This window comes from Miniopterus schreibersii (genome assembly GCF_964146895.1).
Source record: "Miniopterus schreibersii genome assembly, chromosome: 19".
Taxonomy (NCBI): Eukaryota; Metazoa; Chordata; class Mammalia; order Chiroptera; family Miniopteridae; genus Miniopterus; species Miniopterus schreibersii.
Genome location: NC_138119.1, coordinates 19,916,473 through 19,940,448, shown reverse-complemented (window position 1 = coordinate 19,940,448; position 23,976 = coordinate 19,916,473). Strand labels below are relative to the sequence as shown.

Below are 23,976 nucleotides of genomic sequence, written 5' to 3'. Positions count from 1 at the left end.
CTGGTATTTTACCACAAAAAAATGAGTATCATTCACATTCTTTAATTTCACTTTTCTAAGGCTTTTCTTTTCTCTTGATGTATGATTCATACTATGAGCTTAATGGAATGTCATAGTATTTCACACAATTGGACTTCAGAGAACATAATGTTATATAAATGCTTAAATACCACTGTGGAACTACTGCTACATTGAGGTTCCTGGGAACTGTGGTGACTACAGAGATGGCTCAGCTAAGTTTCAACAGTCAGCCTCTAACTTCGTTATCAGTCTCCAAGGATTTGCCTATACTGAGAGACAGCTTAATTTTTTTAATGTAAAAGTATTTCTATGACAAAAGCTTCAGGTATGGATTTTCTTACTGATCCTGGTACTGCAAAGAAATAAGGATGGGAAGGATTCAAGCCCTGAATTCTTTCTCTGATATGGAAGATTCCAAATGAAATAGAAAAAGCACCTTTAACATTCAGACATCCTTTTTCTGGAGACAGGGCTGTGAGATCATTTTTGCCTTACTAAGTATGGGTCATAAAACATTAGTTTTTCAGTTTTCATTTATCAGTCATGATATGTACAAGAAAAACATTTATATGGAGCAACATAAAAAATAAAAACTACATTAAACAAAGGTGAACAAAACTATACAGAATAAAAAACATCATCAATAAAAATAAAATTAACAATAAATACCAATACTTACACAACAAAGTAGACTTAGCACAATAAAGGTAACATATAGTCACACAGAGAGACAAAGGCCTCAACTACCAAAATACTATTTTGCCTCAGTGGGCGCTCGCTTTGGCCTGGGAAGTCACCAAGCCCGAGGCAGTGGGTTTATTTTCTAAATAACCGCCCCCTCACGCTTCCATTCTTTTCACGCTGGGGTACCAGTGCAGGAAGCTCCTGGATGTGGCTAACCGCGCAGCAGCTCCTAGGGCGGCAGTGGCTGTACTTCGAGGAATGTAGAACTTCTGAGAAATCTGGTGCTCAGGAGACAAAATCAAAGAGAGCTGGTCCATGGCTCCATAGCTCTTGTCTTTGAACACTGTGACCTCATGGCTGCCGGAAGAATCTTCATTCCTGAGGCTGTCTGGAGAGCTCTCCACTAAAAAAGCAAGCACAAGGCTTTTCAAGGGGTTCTCACACTCGCCGCCTTCTCTCTCCTATTCTAGATCTCTACTAACGTGTCACAATCATCTTTTGTTAGATGGTGACAGGACGAGACTTAGAAACCAGTCAGCAAACGGAAAGGATACGAGGATGAGGAATGGCGCCTTGAGATAAAGTAAACACCTGTCTCGATGAGGACAGAGAGAGGAAACGCACTCTCAGCAAGGGAGGGAGGTTTTCTTTCTGGGACATCATGAGACAGGTTGCAGAGAATTCCAATTCCAGGAAAGAGTCTTAAGCTGCCCTATTTCCTTCCCTGGGCATTCTCTATTGCCAGAGCGGCCCCAATTCAGTCTGTGCCAGTGTGAAAAAACTGACCAAGACTGGCTGCTATGAAGTTCTAAAAACCAGTTATCAGCTATAACATGAATTCTTTAGGAATTAGTTTCAACTAAGAAGAAGCTTTTAGGTGAAGGGATTAAGCAGTACAAATTGGTAGCTGTAAGATTAGCCACAGAGACGTGGACTGCAGCATGGAGAATGGAGTCAGTGATGTTGAGAGAACGGGGCATGGGGCCAGGGGGTGCCTGGGGCGGTGGGGGGACCACTGTGTAGAGTGCGTGGTTTTCCGGCCTCTTTGCTGAACACCTGAAACTGGTGTGGAATGGTATTGAATGTAAACCATGGTTGAAAAATAATAACAAAAAAGAAGAAAGAACCTTTTAAATTAAATAAATTGCTGGGAGCTCATATTTCTCAGAGTCCCGAATAGCCAAAGAAGGGAATGCTAGGTTCCCACATGTGTACTCTAGACAGTTCTACTAAAAGCAGCTGGTCTATGAAGTGTTTACTTGCCTACAATGAGAGAAGGAGCTTTTTCCAGCATATTGCTTCCTTTACACTTCACACACTGGCACCCGTATGCTGACTACATTTTGAAAACACTGATCTATACCTTAAAAACACAGATTTTTAGAGAAATTTAGAGGAAAAAGCAGGCATAATCCAGTATTTTATTCTCCTCTGCCTCTTTAGCTTGAGCTACTGCAGTAGCATATGGTATATGGTCCATGAATTTGTGATGAACTATGTTCAAGGAGGATTTGACAGGTTACTCTAAAAAGTAATACTGCAACCACAAAACTGTAACTGATGCCCACTAAGAGGAAGAGATGGTGAGTTCTACTGCAATCATGTGGTTTGACAGGAAGTCTTCAGTGAGCTCAGGTTTTCAAAGGTATAAAAATATGAAAGCAGGGTCACATGATTAAAAAATTTAAAAGAGAGGCAAAACTCTGCTTTTAAACAAGATGTTAATTTAACAAGGATTGAAAAACAATCTCTCCTGCTTTAAACAACTGGGGAACTGGACAAAATATACGAAACAACAGCTTTCAGACCTGAATAAGTATGCAGGACAGAGATGCTAGAGAGGAGGGGAAGAACAAAGTGAGCCCTACAAGTGCCTTAGCTCACTGGAGATAGTTTCCAGGCTCTACTACAGGAGGGAGAATTTTCCAAGCTAAGCCTGAGAGTCTTACTGGGCTCAGAAGACAGAGTCTGGAATTTGTGGGGAAAATACCAGAGATGAGGCAGCTGTGGAGAGAGAAGCAGCTGGAGGTCTGCAGAGAGGTACCTTTGAATCTTAGGCCAAGTAGTGCTCTGGCCACAATGTAAAATTCATAGTGTCTGCCATCCAATAAAAAATTACCAGTTATGCAAAGAAGCAGAAAAACATGACATGTTATCAAGAGAAAAAACAATCAATAGAGGCTGATTCCAAAAATGATACAGATGACAGAATGCAGAAACAATACATACGCTAGAATTGTAAGACAAGAGTACAACAACAGTTGTTATAAGAAAACACCAGGTTTTCAAGAAGGCAGAGGAAAAATATGACTATGATGAGGAGAGAAATGGAAGATATAAAAAATACCCAAACCAAATCTCTAGAGATGAGAAATATAGTTTCTGAGATGAAAAATATACTGGATGGGAAAAGAACATATTACACACTGAACAAGAAAAGGTTAGTACACTCAGTGACACAGTAATACAATATATCCAAAATGAAACAGGACAGCAAAGACAACTTGAATCAATCTCTAAAACATTTTGCTAAGTGAAAGAAGTCACTTTCTTCTTCACACATAAAAACTACATACTTTATAACTCCCTTAACATGAAATTCTAGAAAAGGGAAAGTAAGGTGTCAAGAGCCAGAAAACAGGGGGAGGGAATGACAGCCCAGAAACACGACAAAACTTTCAGACTGATGAAAATGTCCCATATCACAAGTGTGGTGGTAGTTATGAGACTGTATACATTTGTCAAAACTCACAGAATTGTACACTTGAAAACTGGCAAATTTTACATAAGCCTGAAACCTCCCAAATTGCAGGAGAAAAAGAAAAGTGGCAAAGTAAAAGGGGCAACTGAGTTCAGGACTTGAGACAAAGGCTAAAGTCAGCATTTTTCAATTTATGTTCTGAAAAAGATACGGTTTTTAGCTATATGGCAAGCCACTGTACTTGTGAACTTTATGTAAACCTACCTGAACCAGAGGGTTTTTCTGGGGAATCAACCACTGTTGGGGTTGAAGCAAGTGCTGCTGCAGAGAGCTGAACCTGCTGTGGCTGAGTCTGCACGTTGTGAGGCTCACACTGGCTCCCTTCTGCTGACTGCTGTGACTGGATGAGAGAGATGTAGAACTCTTCCAATTTGGGTAATGTGGAAGAACTGGAAGAACCTTCTAAGTTTGGTTGCTGCAAAATGGGAAAAATGAGGCAAAAGCATGAAAAGTAACTGTTAGTATAATGGAAGAATTAAGCCTGTTTTGTTTCCTTACTTATAAATAAAAGGCAAATATTTTTCATATCATAAATAAAACTCATTTTTACGAAACTAGATACTTTCTAGAAAAAACAAGTTCACTAACTTAGTGACAATTAATTCATAAAACATTCATTAAACACATATTATGAGCAAACATGCACCTAACAAACGCTGCCATCCACAGCTAAGGAAGAGTGGCAGGAAATGAGACACAACACTCACTGAGCATAGTGCTAGGTTATTTGCATGTGTTTCTTCATTTCAGCATCAGAATGACCACTTTTTGGTTGGGTGTTATGTTTTTGTATTACAGTGAGCTGGAATAAGTTATCCAACGTCAATCAAATAAATGACGACGCAGAGATTTAAACTCAGTCCAGTCTGTGTTCTCTGTGCCCAATCACACCACCTCCCAGGAAGACGTGATCCTGGTTCCTAAGGAACTCACAGTCCTCAGGGAAACAGTGTGTGTGCTGCAGCAGCCATGAAGACAGACATTAACTCAACACAAAGGAGCTAAACAAAGGCTCCTCAGAAGAAGTGACACAATGAAGTACTAAGGAACCATGGTTTTGACAGAAAAAGATGAACGTCCCAGAGACTGAATTTGGCGTAAATGAATGGAGTGTCAAATTTTAACACACAAAAGTAGAGAGGCCTAGTGGTCAAACTTCATGATTCACACAAATTGTCCTGCTGTTTTCAGGACGCTCATAACACAGTTGAGAAACAAGAAACAAATGTATTTTGTTCCAGGATTAGTGCGTCTGCCAAAGCAACATGAAAGAAGAAAACAGGCCTACATGATAAGACAGGTAAGAGTTTAAAACATATAGCTAAATTATACAAAAATAGCTGTTTCTCTACCCCTAACATAGACGTTTAATCAATCTTTTAATTTTAGGCTCAGGATTTTCTTCTGAACAGATGAATAACTATATTAAGTTCACTGAAATTTTAAAATCAACATACATTGTATATATATGTATTATACGAAATGCAAGGGAAGGATCATTACCCAGAATTTACTTTCTAAAAATGAAAGCACTTCCCCATGAAAAGCTGTGAAAATAACATTAGACATTTACCTTTTTTTTTTTTTGTTAAATCTCACCTTAGGATATTTTTTCCATTGATTTTTAGAGAGAGTAGAAGGGGGAAGTGGAGTGAGAGAGAGAAACATCGATGTGAGAGAGACACATCAATTGGTTGCCTCCTGTATATGCCCCGACCAGGGCCAGGGATTGAACCTGCAACCCAGGTATATGCCCTTGACCAGAACTGAATCTTCAACCCTTTGGTGGGGTGGGGGGCACAGGGATTGATGCTCTAACCACTGAGAACACTGGCCAGGGCTAGACATTTACCTTTTGAATGCTGGTTGTCCCAGTATTTTTTTCTTGAACATCCAGTCCTTCTGGTTTTTGAACTTCTCCCTGCATTCCATTCACAAGGCCTAAAGGCTGACATGAATCATCCCATGTATCTTGTGTAGAAAAACACCAATCCTACAGAGGAAAAATTGCAACAATAAACTGAGATACAGTGCCACAAGGCCCAAACAAAGGATAACTTAGGCAAGGTAAAGGCAAGGAGGGAATGTATATTAAACAAGAAAAAGTACTTATTAACTTTCTGTATCAGTGACTTTTCCTCCTGGCGTTATTGATCCATACCCAGTATTCTGAATTCCTCTGAATATACAGATTTCATAAAAACAAATGTGGCTTATTTGAAGTATTTTCTTCAATACTGTTTTCATGGCTAAATATTTCCATGATCATATAGTATTTAAATGGCATAAATGATAAGAAACACCTTAACTGCAGACATTTCTTATTTTTCATAACCAGTGAGAAATAAATTAAAATTTAAATATATAGTTAGGACCAATATTAGCAAATGTTCTCTCACTGTAGACATCCAGAAGTTATATTACAAGACTAGTGCAACAAAAATAAAATGGGGAAAACAGTTTATTTATATACCCTAAGGCCCTGACCGGATGCCAATGATGAAACAAAAATCACCATGGCTGAGGGTAGACAGGCACCGCATGTCCACGGTCTACTCGGCCCTGCTTCACCCTATCCCCTCCTACCACTACTATTTTTGAAAGAAACAGTGCATTTTTCTGAATTATCCTCTGATAAATCATTTTGAATTGCATAATGTATAGCTTCTTTGAGGTGCGAACAATTGAGTTTACATTTGCTTTTTTCAGTAGTGATTTACTCATGGATCTAACCTTTTCTGGCATTTCTTTACATGACAGGTATGGCTTCTTCCCACCACGGCTGGAGGTAAATAAGTGAGAGGCAGCATTGCCCTCTTTTCCCATTTTAGGTCGCAAAGGTAACCAATTCTCATCCCAAATATCATCACCTATGGTCACTGATTCTAGGCACGGCATTCCAGTGGGGATCTCATCCTAGAATGTATCAGAAGATTAAAAAAAGCTTTAACTTATAGTTCCTATATGAGCACATCTTAAAATTTAGGTTTATCATTTCTTCCTGACTCCAGGTAAAGATGGCAGTTTGAATACATACTTTATTACTCACTCCCTCCTGAAACATCACCGAAATAAATTTAAAGATTTAAGGTATAAACTCATGGTCAAAGAGAACAGAAGAGCAGAAAACACAGTCTACATTCTGGATACAGGAGGGCAGATAAGTGACAGTTGAGTAAGCAGTACTGAGAAAGTGGGATCCTAAGCTTGCAGTGGGAAAAACTGAGAACCACCCCAAATTTGTACCACAAAAGTGCAGGAATGGCACACAAACTTTTTGGAAGTGAGGGGGCAAAGTGAAATGAAAACAAAAGCATGGGCTGAAAGTCTGAGTAAGAAGCAGTTAGATCCAAACAAAATTGAAACAGACTCATAGACACAGAGAGTGGACTGATGGTTGCCAGATGGAAGTGGGGTTGGGGGACTGGGTGAAAGAGGTGAAGGGATTAAGATGTACAAATTGGTAGTTACAAAACAGTCATGGGGATATAAAGTACAGTATAGGGAATATAGTCAATATTATTTCAATATCTATGTATGGTGCCAGGTGGGTACTGGAAATAGCAGGGGGAACCCTGTAAAGGATATGATTGTCTAATCACTATGCTGTACACCTGAAACCAACACAAAACAATACTGAAAATAAACTGTGATTGAAAAATAAAAACAAAAAATAAAAAAATCCAGTAGTGGTTAGATGACCAGATTCCATCACCACCTCAGCCCCCATTTCAAGGACCCAGGCAACTACAAGTCTTCCTCCTTCTGGAACACCAGAGGGTATTCTCAAGAGTACAACTGAGGGTGGAGCACAAAACTATACATGTGATAAAACTGATAGGACAGTACATCAAAAGAAAGTCAATTTACTGTATGCTAGGTTAAAAAGAAATATTAACACTAAAAGAAAAATTATGCAGGGAAGGAAAAGCACTTTGCAGTCAGTGAATAGCATTTACAGAGTCATAACACTGTAAATACTGAATGGTGAGCTAAAAGGAAGTATGATAACTGTATTAGTGAGATAGTGGGGGGAGACAAAAAGGCTATGTTTGTGTGTGGTGGGGGGAAGTCCATATATACATATTTAAAACCAAAAAAACAAGAAATAACAACACAAGCATGTTACTTAATGAAAGAAATAGGAGTAAATTCCAAAAGCAGCAGCTAAAAGAGATGACAGCCCCCTTCACTTACGGGTTATCTGAATTACAGTAATTACACTTTAAAAAGCTACCTTTCCTTCTCCTACCTCATTTTCTTCCTTCAGGCCCTGCAGCCCTGGGAGAGGGCACTTGGCGTCTTCTTCACGGCTCTCATCTTGGGTTTTCAGAGAGCAGAACTCAGGACCCTTTAATGGCTTCTTTGACTGGTATTCAAGGTCAGTGACAGCCTTTGCATCACTCATATCCTGCTGTAGATATAAAGATAAATTATTTTACTTTTTTATACTAATGCTGTTTCCAAAAGCTGCATGCCTATATTCGGGGAGGGGAGGATTTTTTGCTATGGTTCACACAAATGCTAAGTTATTTGCTAACTTTATTCATGAACCTCAGACTTCCCATCCTGCTAAAGTAGTTCAGGCCAATAAACATTTACTTAGTACATACTATGAAATGTGTACAGGGTAGCTCTGTGAATTTAAAGATGAGTACAACAGGTTCCAGCTCTAAAAGAACTCAAATACAGCAGGAAAACACACCATCGGGTAATCACAGAACTACCATTAGTGCAGAGTCCTCACAGTGAAAGGACCAAAGAATGCTTAAAAGAAGAGTGGAATTACAGGGAACTAGGTGAAAGAGGTTGGGGGGTGTGTGTGTCTCTCTCTCTCTCTTTCTATATATATATATATATATATATATATATATATATATATATATATATATATATATATATATAATGTGTGTGTGTGTGTGTGTGTGTATGTTTAGCACACAGGAGTATTGATATGTTAAAATATGGAATAGGGGAGTTTTAAGACTTACTTCTTTTGCAAAAAAGATGGCCTTATTTCATTTTTAGGACTGAAATATGATTATCTGAAGACATCAACAGAGAGATGATAGGATAGTCTCAAAATTTTGAAGGTTGAATTCAATTCACTACTTAAGAATCAGGCCCGACCAGGCGTGGCCCAGCAGCTGAGCATCGACTTATGATCCAGGAGATTCCCCGACAGGGCACATGCCTGGGTTGTGGGCTCGATCCCCAATAGGGAGCATGTGGGAGGCAGCCGATCAGTAACGATTCTCTCATCATTAATGTTTCTCTCTCTCTCTCCCTATCCCTTCCTCTCTCTGAAATCAATAAAGACATTAAAAAAAAAAAAAAAAAAAGAATTAGGACATATTATTGTTCTAGTCAAGTAATAATGACTAAGAAAAGTTCAGGCGTCAGAAAGCCAAACAAGTCCAATTAATTTTAATGTAAACTAGAAACAGAAAATCCTTATATTGCTTTAAACATGCCCAAGTAAACATTCACACATATTTTTCAAAGCCAGTTAATCTCCCAGTACTCAAAATGGCCTTTCCTTTCTCTTTTCTAATAGCTAGTGTCTACTAAAAAAGTACAATCATATCAATAATTTTAAAGCCACATATATAAAATATATTTAAAATATTTTCATATTTTATTCAAAGAAAAGAAACCTTATTATGTTAAAAAAACCCACTTTCTTAGTGCTCCAATTAAACACATCCTATATTCTTAGCCCAGTACTTGCTGACAGGAGGAATATAAGACTCAAAGGACATGTTTATTTGTTCACTGGCGGAAAACCATTTAAGTACTAACTATGTGCTTCACTTACATGGAGTGGGGGTATGAAAGCACCACCCTGGTAAAGTGGCTGTGAAGACAAATTAACTAGTACGTGTGAGTGCTTACAACAGTGCCTGCCACATGGTAGGAGTTCAACAAAGGTTGAACTCATACTATGTTGCTGGTTATTTTATGTTTATTATTGCTACGGGAATAATAATAATAATAATAATATTTTTATTGCTGTGGGTGAGAGTTGCAAAAGTGTTTACAGAGAAAGGGAAAAATAAGAACACCTGAAGAAGCAGTTGAGGGGTGTCAGTATTTGGATTGGTGTTGCTGAAGTCACAGGCAGCTATCAAAGTTGAGTGTAAAGAGAATTCGTACAGGAGGAAGCATGATTGAAACAAAGGTTTAAACTAGCAATTAATGAGAGACATAGGTAAATGTCTCTCATTAGATCATTTCCCAGGTTTGGAAAGGCTCAGTTTCCTCACCTATAAAATAAAGATTATTACAGTAACTATATCTCAGGAATTTTATGAAGATTAAAATATCATACTTCAAGTTCTATGTACAGTGTTTGGCATATAATAAGTTCTAATTAAATGTTAACAATAAAAAGAATTATAACTATATTTGCAAAAACCTATTACCGTGGTATATAAATCACTCTCTTTTGACTGTGGACTTATCTCTTGGTCTTCATTAAAATAGTGGTGCTGGGAAGGACAACCCAATTCTGTCAAGACATCCTCGGGCCCTCCACTGGATTTAGTGTATAAAGCTAAAGGATTGAGTTCGCTGAAACCCTAGGATTAAATAAAGAAGAAAGGGTTTAATTACTCAGAGAAAAGTAAAAAAGTTAGCACTTCATAATTTTCAAACGTTGTGAAAATGTATTATCTTCTGAAATTTAATAGTTAAAACATTTTCTATATTGACAGTTTTTCCTAGTCAGAAAAATTATCAACATTAATATTAAGGGTGATGCAGACACTGCTATCAATAACTGCAAAATAAGAGAGTGTTGTTGTTCTCTAAGTACACCTGAGAGAATGAAATGCTTCAGGGTAAATTCTCAATCAATTATTTAAAACATAAGTATTCACAGTCTAAAGAATAGTAAGCCAAATGCAGTTTTTATAGTCATCTGAAAAGGAAGAGAGCGCCCTGCATTCAGAAGGCAGGAGTCTCACAGGCACCTAAGACTAAAGAATAAATGAAACAACCTTCTGTATTAATTATCTCACACCCTGAAGTGTTGAGATCCAATGGAACATATTAAAAAATACTGCTCCACCTTAGAAGGGACATTTTCTCGGCATACGATAGCATGGCCCTCTGTTCTCAAGACATGATGGAAGTAGATGTCTTCATTTGAGGACGTATCACAAAGAAAAATGTTAAGGATTCCGTCTATGTATTCATCCACTACTCCCACTAGTGGCTTCAAACCACACAACTTCTGAAACTGCAAAATGGCTCTGGATGTCCAATATTCCTGAAATATAATCAAGACATAAGATTCATATGATAAACTCAAACATGAATCATAGCAACCATATGCAAAAATGAATTCCCGAAGAACTAGAGATCTTAGTGGACAACACAATGGAGGATATTTATGATCTGTGGATGAGAAAAGTCAGAAAGAAAGAAAAATAATGGAAAATGCGATTGTAGAAAAATTTTTATATTTTTATTTCGTGAAAACTTTCATTTTCAGATATGATTCAGTCAGATTACTGGACCAGTCCTCTTACAGAAATAACTAAATAGTCTAAAGTATTTTAAAAACATTTCCAAAAAGTTGAAAAACCTTGTGAGAGCAACAAATTATCAAGCGAAAATTAAAGAGAAAGTGGGAACTATTTTTGCCTTAAGGGTATCTGCTAATTCAGGCAAATTTGAACTTTGGTTCTGATGCTCTCACAGGTCAAAGGGAAAAGAAACCAAAACCCATGGTAGTGCGTAGAGAGGAGAATTCTCCTTAATTCCGCTGAGTCCCTGTAGGGACACACACTCAGGATAAGGGGGGAAAGAAACAAACTAGCCTTCTTCACATGGATTTGCAGCTCGATTTTCACATCACCTGGGTGGTACACAAATATGAAATAACAGAATTACTATTTTATGTAACTCTCGAAAAGGCTACAAAAATCTTCATCCCCCAACAACCAAAAAACTAAACTGAAAGAAACATACATCAAACTTCTAAATTTAATGTGTTTGAGTGGTAGAATTATAGGTAATGTTTTTTCTTGTTCTTTCCTCTTTACTGTGTTTTTTGGATTAAAAAGAATTTTAAAGTGAAAAATCCATGTATCTGTAAGCAACTGTTAAGTTATTTGGGTTAAGCAGACAAATACAGTATAACAATATGCTTGGCATGTATAATTAAGAGTTCTGAGGGAAAAACATGTATTAGGTTCATAAGTATAACTACATAAACAAATGTAACTACCTGGGTGAAAATGCCTCCTGCTTCATCCCACTACAATCATCTCCCACAAAGATGTTACTAGACTCACTGCGGCAGTTCCCTATGGATAGCCTGTAGTTGCTCCCCAGCATCTAAAGGCCAACGCCCAGATTCCTGAACATGAACGTGATCTCCGCCTTGGGTTCCTGTCTATTTCTCTGACAGCATTCACCACGCACCAACTCCAGCTCATCCTATATCACGTAGCCAGACAGAACCACTTCAAACTTCTGAAATTTGACATGTTTTGTGCTACTCTCATTTTGCCTGGAATGTCTTTTTTGTCCAGTTACAGTCTTAAATCTTCCTTCGTAGTTCCACTCAAATGCCACCTGTATTGTGGGGCCTTCCCTGATTACCTTAAACAGAGATGTACACTCTCCCTTGGACACTTCTACCATATACAGCAGTAACTACTATAGCAAATATGACACAGTAGTTATTTCTGTCTACATGTCTGTCTTCCATATTATGTACAATGATTTCTTTGAGGGCTCATTTCATGTTTTATTTTTGTTTCCTGAGGACCTAGATCTATTCTTGGCATCACATGTTTTCTGATTAAGGGGAAACCAAGCAAACATACCTCTACTGGTCTCACCCAAGCCAACGAACAAGGGATAGCCTGAGCTGGAAGCTTTGTGTAGCAGCATCTGCAATAGATAATCAAATATATGAATATTTAACCATATTTTAAACTGCATGTTATGGAATTTCTCAGCCATTTCTTGATTTTTAGCTGTTCACACCATTTCAGAATATTTTATTCATACATTTTAAAATTAATGTCTTACACTGTAAAACAATCTAAGAAATAAAATTATAAAATATATTACTTTTTGAAAACCATGCAATTAAAATATAGGTAGGAAGAGGAAAGCTTCATGCTATATAAATGCAACTCTTAGCATGACCTGAAGAAACATTTTCTTAGTAAGAGGTTGAAGTTTAGTCTCATGGTCCATTGAGATTCACCGTCATGTGAAAAAAGACATGCGATCATAATCCAGCTGTGAAACTAAATGGCCATTTGCCAAGTCTGCACTAAGAGGAGGGATGGTAAGCGGGAAGGACAGAGGACGTGAAGACAAGAGGAAACAGAGACCCTACCCCACAGATCTTTGGCATTACGATTCAAAACTTAAGTTGTCCTTACTAAACTTGTTAACTCACTTGAGGAACCTCAAGGAGGACTTCTGAACAGTCCCAATATTTCCAAAGTCCGGGTAGAACACTTCCACTTCCTGCTTCCCGAGAACTCGATGGATAATGACGCGATACCACCACTTATCCTCAGAAATCTTTACACAGCAGAGATGTCCCGGCTGGATAAAATACTCTGGCATGGCGTATCGATCAGAAACCAGTTGATTAGAATAACAGCGCCTGTGGAATTCCATAATATGGAAACCCATAGGAGAACAACAATTGAAGATCATTTTTATTAGTGTATCAAGAGCAAGAAAGTCTGGGCAAAAAGCAAAAAAAATGAAACAAAAAAAACACCCTCGCTTTTTTCTGATTTGTTAATGCTTACTAATACCAATTAGTTTAATTTTCCTTTTTCTTATCTAAATCCCTTCTTGTCACCTATAAATAGAAAACTTACATACTCATTTTGTCTCACATTCTCTGTGGAAGAATGCAATCCAACTTCATTCCCCAGAACTTCCTAAACCAGACATTGTAAAGACATCAACGGCCTGTTAATTCCCAAATCCAGTAACCATTTCTCCTCTGCTTTCAACAACTCGGTCTCTCTGCAGAATGACCCTGATCCTGTCCTCTTTTAATTCTATCCTACTTAGTTTCCAAGACACTTTCTCCTACTTCTTCCTTGTCGATAATTATTCCAATAAAGGCTCTGCAATTACCTTACAGGTTTTGGTTCTCTGGGGGCTTATCTTTCAGGAGTGTAACATACTAAGAGCTTAGGCTTTGAAACCAGTAACCTGGGTTCACATCCTGACGCCATCATTTACTGGCTGTGTGATGACTTGATCTGTGCTTCAGCTTACTTGTTGAAGATGGGATGGTGATAAGCCTTAAATATGTGAACTTTCAGCAGAGTCCAAATATAGTAAACACCTAAATATTAAATACTTATTATTTCCCTTGCTGTGTACCATCTAATCCATTTTCATACCTTATACCACTAATGATAAATTGATGACTCTCCATCTCTGTCTTTAGACGCTGCATCCCTTCTGCACTTTAAAACTTTATTTCCAACTGTATGGGAAAGATGCTAGTTGTTGCCAATTTCCATTCTCCTCCCACTTTTCTGTAGTAATAGAATCCCTATTTTTTTAAAAAATATATTTATTTTTAATTCTCACCCAAGGACATGTTTCCATTGATTTTTAGAGAGAGAGGGAGAGAGAGAGAGAAACATTGATGTGAGAAACATCAATCAGCTGCCTCTCATATATGCCCTAACTGCGGATCAAACCTGCAACCTAGGTATGTGCCCTGACCAGGAATTGAACCCGCAACCTTTTGGTGTATGGGACAACACTCCAACCAACCTAGCCACCTGGCCAGGGCAATAGAATCCCTATTTTTAACTGATTTCCCAGGCTCCCTTACATCTAAATGTGGCTATGTGAATACTAAGTTCTGGCCAATGGGATGCGAGAAAAAGATAAGCATGCATGATTAAGATGGTGAATTAATGTGTATTTTACCACAATTTTTAAAAAAGTAAAGTGCGAAAACCCACCTTGTGTCTTTCAAAGAAAAAAGGATGCCTCCAGCCCTCCACCTTTCCCGCCCCCTTCCCACTGGCTGGAATGAAGACCCAGAGAATCTGGTGGTAAGCTACATTCTCGACCATGTGGATGGGCCAATACATTGTCTGGGGCAGCAGGACAGAAAACACCTTCGTTCCCTAACACCTGGAGCTACCCTATCAGACTGTATTGCTTATACATGGACTATTATGGGAAGAAGAAATAAACTTTTATCTTCATGCTACTACAGCTAACTTATGTCTTTGTAACAGTGGCTAAACCTAATCCTAATATTATCCACTCAGCACTGTCAATTCAGCATCCCATGGTCACCTTAGGTGCACTATCTGTAAACTTCTAACCCCAGCTCAAACCTACCTACTCTCTCAAGTCACCACAGTTTTCATATTTTCCTTTTCTCTATTTTCAACTCCATTCTTGCCACCAAGACTTGACAATTATATTTTCCTAATTTCTCTCTTCCTTTCCACTCTCACTCTCTCTCACCAACACTCGCCTATTAACGGGTCTTCTCCCCTTTGCTCTACCCATCCTCTACATAGCAGCGAGCGCTACCTTCCAACATACGAACTTGATGTTCTTCCTCTTAAAACTTTCAGAGGGGGGTTCCTCACTGTCTACAGCAGTCAAAATCCCTTCCCACAGAGCTCATACTCCAGCCCTTCCCTAGTCTTTCAGTTTCACACTCAGTCACTGTCCGCCCCCAGCCTCACCCAGTGGTGACTTGACTTCCCTATTTGTTGTTCCCAGAGCACACCGCTCACTTTGTTAATGCTGGCCTTGGTGCCAGTGACTGGACCTGCACACACTCACTCACACCTCTTTGGCTGGCAAATTGTGTGATAAAATGTGTCAACATTTGGGAGATATGCATAACTCAGTGAACCAGTATTTTCCAAATGACTAATGCCTGATGTTTTAAAATCATAGAAGGGGGTAAACGACCCATTCAGGATCAGTTTCATTGAGTACACACTTACAAGGGCCTTGTGATTGCTCTAATATTCTGCTATTGCTGCCTTGAACTTCTTAATAATTTTTAAACAAGGAGAGTTGCGTAATTTTGCACTGGAGTCTGCACATCCAATCCTGGATCCACTCAAAGTGCAAAGGCAGACCATATTAGAGTATCAGAAGTTCAAATTCCACATTGCAGCTAATCTTTGAGAAACTACTACCTGTCAAGTTTTGGTATAGTATCAAAGAATATTCACAATATCTGAAAAGACTTTAAAAATACTCCTTTTCCCAACTATGTATCTGGGTGAGGGCAGGTGTACTCATATATTTCAACCAAAACAACATATCTCAAGATACTAAAGACAGAAGCAAATATTAACAAATCCAATTTTCTTCTATTAAGCCAGATATTAAAGAGATCTGCAAAAATGTAAAACAATGCCACATTTCTAATTTACAAAAAAATAGTTATTTTCATAAAAATGTTATTTATATTCACACAAATGGATTTACCATTATTTTTAAACAAAAGATATTTTTAAAATTTTGCCATTTTAATTTCTATATGATAAATATCAATAAACAAAAGCTCTCTCGAGTCCTTAATTTTTAAGAGTCCTGAGGCCAAAATGTTTGAGAACTGCTGATTTAGAATGAGATATGTGAAAAAAATACTGAAAACAGACTCCTACCGCATTTCAATCATCATGTCTTCAAGTAACTCTGATGAATCTCTGCTATAGATTTGGATGTAGAATTGACTAGGAGAGATGATATACTCCACAAAGACTCCCACGAGGGTACTGGTATCTAATGGCGGCAGTCTGCGTAATTTCTTGTCCCAGGCAGCATCTGGTGGGATATCATGATTTGCCATTGCCAGGTTGAGCTGTGATTTGTCAATTTCTACTTGCTATAAGTTAAAAGAGAAATCACTGAAGCCACCATAAATCTTTGGGTGACATTTCAAACTACATGACAACATTCTTCAAAGTGTATTTCATGAGTTACCTTTATCAGAATCACCTAGGAAATTCTAAAAACGAAGGTTCTTAGACTTTAGCCCACACTTACTAATTAAGAATACCTGGAAGTGTGGCCCCCAGTATGAATTTTAAGAATTCCCTAGGTGATCCTTACCTATGGTAAAATATAAAAACCTACTGCCTTATATTAGGTAGAGTTAAAAGTGTATTGCTCAACTACTCTATACAAAACTGAAAACATTATACTTCAAATATTCAGGTTGAACTAAGATTCTCATCCTACCCAACCTTACTAACAAAGGCAACCTGAGAGAATGGGGTCAATTTCAGACTAGTCTTATAATAAAAAATAGGGTTTCTCAAACAATCACTCTAAAATAAATTATTTTCCTTTAGGCATTCCTACTCTCTTCTAGAAAAGACAGCAGGCTCTCCTAACAAAATAATTTCTTTCCATGAAAGCAGCAGATATAGAGGGTAGAAGGGAAGGAGAGTAAGCAATTAATTCCTCAGTAACAGCAGAGTAAGTAACAGGAGATGAGAACACAAAAAGGGAAAATTTGTGTGGAGATGCAATGAAGAGAAAAAATAAAAGCTCCGTGTAACTGAGGATAGTTCAGGGTCATTTGCAGCAGCTGCTGAGGCACAGACATACAACTAACACAAAGCTCCTCAAGTCTTCCCTCTAAAGCTGTCCGGGGTTTTCAAGCCTACATTTTGAAAAACATGGACAGAGAATCAGCAACGTCATTTTTAGAGAACTGTCAAATCTTCAAAGCCATCTGAAAACTTCAAAATGAGGCTTGAGGGAAAGCTACTGATAAAAAAGATTGATAACCAGAATAAATGCTGCATAAGGTGACTTCAGGCCAAAGCTCTAGTCTCTTCCAAGAAATCAAATACCCAGAAATAAGACTTTTCTAGAACAGAATTTTGGTTTAAGGAAACAGTCACCCAGGTACCCTCCATAATGCTGGATCTCAGTGCACAAGTCTGTAAACCTCACTCACCAGCTGTAAAGGCTTCACCACCAGGTTAGGCTTCTTGTAAATCTTCTGTTCTGGCTCTTTATGGTTTTTAAAAGACCAAACCCATGGGGTCTCCTTAATAGCAGCAGTAGACAATGCATTTCTAGGGGGACTGGAGACACAAGTTTTGGCTTCTATTTTCTTATCTGATTGAACTAAATATGAACTTCTTACTGATGAAAGAGCTCCATCTGAAATGACCAATAGAGTAACCTAAGTATATGTGTTAAAATACTTTTATAACTGTTACTAAGCATATTCTATGTGCCAGGCACTGGGCAGACAGTGATGGATAAGAGATATGAACCTGCCTTTGAAGAGCCTTTCAGTATGGAGACATATAAGGAAGTTCTAGATGGTAACAAATCTTAAATTATGTTAGGGGGAGAGGGTGATTCTGGTAAGGCTTCTTAAACTTTGGTGAAAGCTTTTTTTATTTTTCAACATCCTGATTTCAATTTATTTCTTCTTCAACTTTAGCAGTGAATATTCATTGTTACTTCATGCAACGTGTCTGACTACTTAGTAGTCCATAATATGCCTTAATTTTTAGGGAATTCCCAAATCAGTCACATAATTTGTTCAAATTTACATATGTATGATGATTACAAGAGTTTGGCACATTAAGACAGACCCCAGATACATCTAAAACCATAGTGGGTCCTAAAAAATAAAATAGTAAGTGGACAAGTAGACACAATATTTATCACTATATTTTTTCATAATGATGAAAAATGGATAAGATTGACAAGTCCACCAATAGGAGATTAGTTAAGCAAATTATAATATAGTCACATAAAAGACACGTATGTAGTTAAAAAGAATGAAATCTATATATGCTGATACGGGAAAACATCCACAATATATGAAGTATAAAAAGCAAGGACTAATACAATATTTATATATATTGTTTTGTGTAAAAAAAGTTTACGTTATATAACTATGTTATACAGAAGAGGTCCATAAATAGACCCTCTAAAACTAATAACACTAGCTACTACCTCTGCACTGTTGGAATTGTTTAAACAAGCAAATACTACTTTTGTAATATTTTAAAAATCTAGCTATGCTTACATATACACTGAAAAAAGTCTGGAAGGCTATACAAAAATTCTAACAGCATTTTTTGTGGGGGGTAAAATATGAAAAATGTTCACTTTCAACCTTCTACTCACCTGTGCTGTTTGAATTTTTTAGAATGAACATGGGTAATTTTAATCAGAAAAATCAACAAAGATACACTTATACTTTGGAAAAAAAATAGCTGTCCATTATAATCATTTGCAGAAACTTATAAAAATGTAAGTATGTGCCATGACTGGCATGGCTGAGTGTTTGGAGCACTGGATGGGACACAGGAGGGTCACAGGTTTGATTCTCGGTCAAGGGCACATACCTGGGTTGCGGGGTTGCTCCCTGCCCTTGGCTGGAGTGCATGTGGGAGGCAACCAGTTGATGTCTCTCTCTCTCACATCGATGTTTCTCTCTCTCTCCCCTCCTCCCTCACTCCCTTCCACTCTTTCTGAAAAGCAATGGAAAAAATATCAAGTGAGGATTAACAAAAATAAAATAAAAAATAAATATATATAAGTATGATGAGGTACTATTGGTTGGCAAAACATTACCATTAAGGGAACTGAGGAAAGAGTACATGGGATATGTCTGTATTAGTTCTTAATAACTGTATGTGAATCTACAGTAATGTCAATCAAATTTCAAAAGAAAAAAATTAAGCCACATTAAAAACAAAAATAAAATAAACAAAAATAAAGTGCCCTAATTGCAATGTGGTATCCTGGAGTGGATTCAGAAACAGAAAAAGAACAATTTTTGGAAAACAGGTAAAATTGAAATAAAATCTGGAGTTAATGTAATATACCAATGCTAATTTCTTAGTTTTAATAAATGTATCATAGAAATATAAGATGTTACTATTAGGAGACACTGGATGAAAGGCGTATGGAAACTCTGTACTATCTTTTTGTTTAAAAAAAAGTATGTTTTTATTGATTTCAGAGAGAGAAAGGGAGAGGGAGAAAGAAATATCAATGATGAAAGTCATTGATCGGCTGCCTCCCGTAAGCCCCCTACTGGGGATCGAGCCCACAACCTGGGCATGTGCCCTGACTGGGAATCGAATGGTGACCTCTTGGTTCATAGGTCAATGCTTAACCACCAAGCTTCACCAGCGGGGCGGAATTCTGTACTTTCTTTGCAACTTTGCTGTAAACCTAAAATTTTCCCAAAATAAAATAAAAAATCACAAGTGCTGGATGCCAATGCACAGCCATTTATTCTGTATCTCCATATATTTCTAAACAGCTTTTGATATGCAGCCAGAGTTAAGAACTACTTAGCGCTTCCCTATCAGATCACCGTTTCAGAAAACTGATTTCTTCAGAATCATCCAAAAACCTGGGCAATGAAGATATATATATATTTTAAATATATCTTTATTGATTTCAGAGAGAGGGAAGGAGAAGGAGAGAGAGAGAGGTAGAAACATCAATGATGAGAGAGTCATTGATCGAGCCCGCAACCCGGGCATGTGTCCTGACTGGAAATCGAACCCCGATCACCTGGATCCTAGGTCGACGCTCAACCGCTGAGCCACGCCCCGCTGGGCGAAGAAAGTAAATTTTTAAAAATTCAGATGATCTTTTATAATAATACAGGTTAGCCCATTACAAAAAATATCACCAGAAATAAGGTCATTATAGACAAACATTTTCAAGGCTAATGTGTGATCTGTTTGGTTATAATCAAGAATCTTACACAAACAATGCTTTCTTTTTCCTGTCCTTATAGGGACAACTAAAAATCAGGTTGTAACTCAACTCACCACGTGGCAGAGGCTTCATATCAGCATCAAACACTAGTAAGTCTTGCTCTCCTTCCCTGAACTCCACATGGAGAATGTCACTAAGAGCGCCAACAAGTTCTATCACATTTAAGAAGCCCAATTTTTTTGGTGAAAGTTGCTCTTTAAAAATTAACTGTCACAAACAACAACAACAGCACACACACACAGGAATAACATGAAACAGCAATGTTAGATAACAGGAATATAATATCTACAGATACTTGGACAGTGCTTTAATGTGGACTTAGACACATTGATGGTTGCCTCCCACATGTGCTGACAGGGCTGGGGATCGAACTTGCAACCCAGGTGCATGCCCTTGATAGGACCCGCGACCCTTCCAGGTGCAGGGGCCAATGCTCTAACCACTGAAGCACGCTGGCCAGGGCAAAAATGTTCAAATTCTTAACTTTTGAACATCTGAAATTTTTGTCTCCCTAACCTAGGTTAAAGCAGGTGAGCTAATCCTATTACTGCTCTCTTCCTGTGACTGGGTATTAGTAGGAAACCCTTGCTCCGACTTCATTACCCTACATAGTATGGACAGGAACACAGCAGGCGACACTGGAACAGGACTGATCCCTGACAGAATAGGACTGTTTCAAGTGCATACTTTGTTGATTGTGTGATGCTCTAAGACTTGACTCAACTGTTTATGATTTTTCCCAGGAAGCTTGTAAAACTGGGGACCTAGCAGTATCAGTCAGGTCGTGGTTTAGAAGGATCATTCATGTCGTATCTAAAACCAATTATGACTATCCCAAGAAATAAAGAATTGGTCGAGGACACAGGAGGGGTGATGATGAATTAGATTTAGTATCTCTACTTTTTTATACATTACATATGTATTACAGTTTCTTTCCCTTTTATGTTCATTAGTTACTTTAATGGTTTCTCTACCTTCTCTATAGGTGCCCAGTATTATGAAAATGCAATTCAGTTGAACAGGCTAGTTTGGAAAGGATTTTTTTAAATGTAAGTTAATTATTTGAGTAAGTGATATTCAAAAGTCTCAAAAAGGTATACAGCAAAAACAGTCTCCATCCCACTCCCATCTGTCAGTCACCCAAGAGATCACCTCCCCAGAGGTAACCATTTTCTCCAGTTTCTTGTGCAATTTATATTACCCAATTTTACTGTAAATATTGTCTGTGGATTTTGCTCTCTGGTTTCTCTCTCCAGCTTCAGGAAGATCCAAAAGCTATACTGCTGATGTACCATCTTCCCTTCAATTAGCAATTTAATAAAGGATTTTGAAGGAATGGCAGACTGTTGACCAGGTATTTCAAGAGAACAAATCATACAGGTAGCTTTTATATCATGTTTAAATAAGGGGTTAGCAGGTGTTTCTATAATTTAGAATAAAAAAATAAAACCTATACTTACTATATATTTATAATCATAAAGTTGAATTTCTGCCTGTCTGTTTACTAAGAAAGGCAAAGAGCTTTTCTGTAATACTAAAAAATTTGTTTTAATTTCTCCAAGATTATTAACTTGTACCTTAACCCCCTGAACTTTTATTAGAGGAAGCTACATTTGCTAAAATGTTTGTGGTAGAAAACTGCTCAGTCTGAGCTGTGAGTCTGGCACAGGAGGCTGATTTTACCCACAAATTTTGTGATAATTAAATCATATTCTATTACAGACTTTACTTTGTAATTTCATTATTAGATAAGTGTCTTTACTTGTTAATCCAAAACACATCAAGAGCCTTTGTTTTAACTTCTTCATGGGCCTACTTGAAAAACACTTTGTGGCTCTGAAAGATACATTTCTTTCAAACAAGGTGAATTTAAATTTTCTCCATCACTATTTGAGGGATGATGTGTACTTTTCCTAGTGTTCTTCTTTTAACATTTACTGAGCAATTACTACGTGGTAGGCACTGTTCTAAGTACTTTATAAGTCACTGGAAACTTCACAAAACTCTATAAAATTAGGTAACATTATCCTGATTTTATATATCATCCATAAAATAGCACAGAAGCAATGTATCTTAACCACTATGCTATAGTATCTCACAATATCCGTGTTCATATCTGCAAACATATGAAAGTTTTTATGGCCTGGCAGTTAGGAGGTAGGATTCTGAAGCCAGGCTGCCTAGGATTCAAATCTTGACTCCATCCATACTCGCTATTTGACCCTTAGGCAAGTTGTTTCTCTGTGCCTGTCTGTTGTGAAAACTTAATGAATTACTATATGAAAGACATTCAGAACAGAGCATGGCACAGCTAACATATGTATAGGTCGTAACGTTTTTAAAAATTGGTTTATCATACTGCAATTATCATACTGCTTGATTTTTTTCACTAAACACGATGGTTCCAAAAATGTTCTAGGTTTCAGAGCAAATCTAGTTCATTTAGTTTATCTACTACATATTATTCCACTGTATAAATGTCAATCCCAATTTATTTCTCCATTCTCCTAGTGATGGCATGTAATTTGTTTCCAGTTTTTACTATACTGCAATGTGCACACCTTATGTATGTGTTCATGTGCACGTGCGTAAGAGTTTTCTCTAAAGCGTGTGTGTAGAAGGGGAGCTGCTGGATCAGTGGGGTATCTTCAGCTTTACTTGGTACTGCCAAAACACTCTCCAAAGGGGTTTTGTCACACAAGCAGTGTAGAGGTATTGTGTCTCTCCACATCCCTTCTGCTACTTGGTATTAACATTCAAAATAACATTTTTTCTAATAATAATATTAAAATAGTAAGTAAAAAAAATATCCTTCCTATGCATCATGAAGTATTTATTAAGAACCATGTTCTGAACTCTTTTAGTAAAGAAAATGACATCAAAATGCAAAACAAGATGTTTTTCTAGAGCATAGACTTGGAGGTCCAAAAAGTAACAACAAAGTATCTATAACAAAAACATAAGCTATAAAAAACCACGGTTGGTGAAAAAGGAAACACTCACCTCAAACTCTCTAAGCAGTTTGGAAATAAGCAAACCCTCTGGAAACTTGGACACAACCTAATAAATAGAAAATGAAATCGAATATAAATAGATATCATTGGAATGCTGGCTGATAAAATATCAAAATAAGACAGTATAATCTTAAATAGTAACAAAGATAAAAATAGCATGTTATTGAGTGAATGAAATAGTCACATTATAGAAAAGTTTGAAAAATACAGTTAAGCAAAGAGAAAATATAGTTAGCAGTCACTGTTGTCCATGTGTACATAAAAATACCTATATTTAATATAAAAATAGGTCATTATTTCTATAACCAGTATATCAAACCATGTACATCTCACCATGTCAACAAAGATGGATCAACAAGTTTACTGGCTGGAATTTTCAAAATATTCAATATGCTTATATTTGTTTACTCAATCCCCTAGGGTTATTTCCTATTTTTCATCATCACAAACATTTCAGTGATTATCTTCATAGTTGCATCTTGCACACTTATCCAATTATTTTTTTAGGATAAATTCCTAGAAATGGATTCAGTCTATCCCAACAAAGTATAAGAAGTTTTGAGCTGGCCATGGCCAGGTAGCTCATTTGGTTAGAGTGTCGTCTGGATACTCCAAGGTTTCAGGTTCAATCCTCGGTCAGGGCACAAATAAGAATTAGCCAGTGACTGCATAAATAAGTGGAAGAGCAAATCAATGTTTCTCTTTCCCTTCCCCTCTCTTTAAAAA

General features: G+C 37.4%; 1 protein-coding gene across 1 annotated transcript in view; it reads right to left on the bottom strand.

Annotated features, from left to right (window-relative positions):
- Positions 1-545: 545 nt before the first annotated feature.
- Positions 546-23,976, bottom strand: part of TDRD5 (tudor domain containing 5) — a 33,059-nt gene continuing 9,628 nt past the window's right edge. Inside the window, exons 6-17 of the mRNA XM_081121440.1 lie at positions 23,240-23,296; positions 20,290-20,443; positions 17,430-17,638; positions 16,126-16,346; positions 12,894-13,106; positions 12,307-12,373; positions 10,539-10,739; positions 9,892-10,047; positions 6,200-6,382; positions 5,319-5,459; positions 3,671-3,881; positions 546-1,108 (exon numbers count right to left, since the gene is read on the bottom strand). Coding sequence (XP_080977566.1) covers positions 861-1,108; positions 3,671-3,881; positions 5,319-5,459; positions 6,200-6,382; positions 9,892-10,047; positions 10,539-10,739; positions 12,307-12,373; positions 12,894-13,106; positions 16,126-16,346; positions 17,430-17,638; positions 20,290-20,443; positions 23,240-23,296 — 2,061 coding nt within the window. The 3' untranslated portion in view covers positions 546-860. The remainder of the gene's footprint in view (positions 1,109-3,670; positions 3,882-5,318; positions 5,460-6,199; positions 6,383-9,891; positions 10,048-10,538; positions 10,740-12,306; positions 12,374-12,893; positions 13,107-16,125; positions 16,347-17,429; positions 17,639-20,289; positions 20,444-23,239; positions 23,297-23,976) is intronic.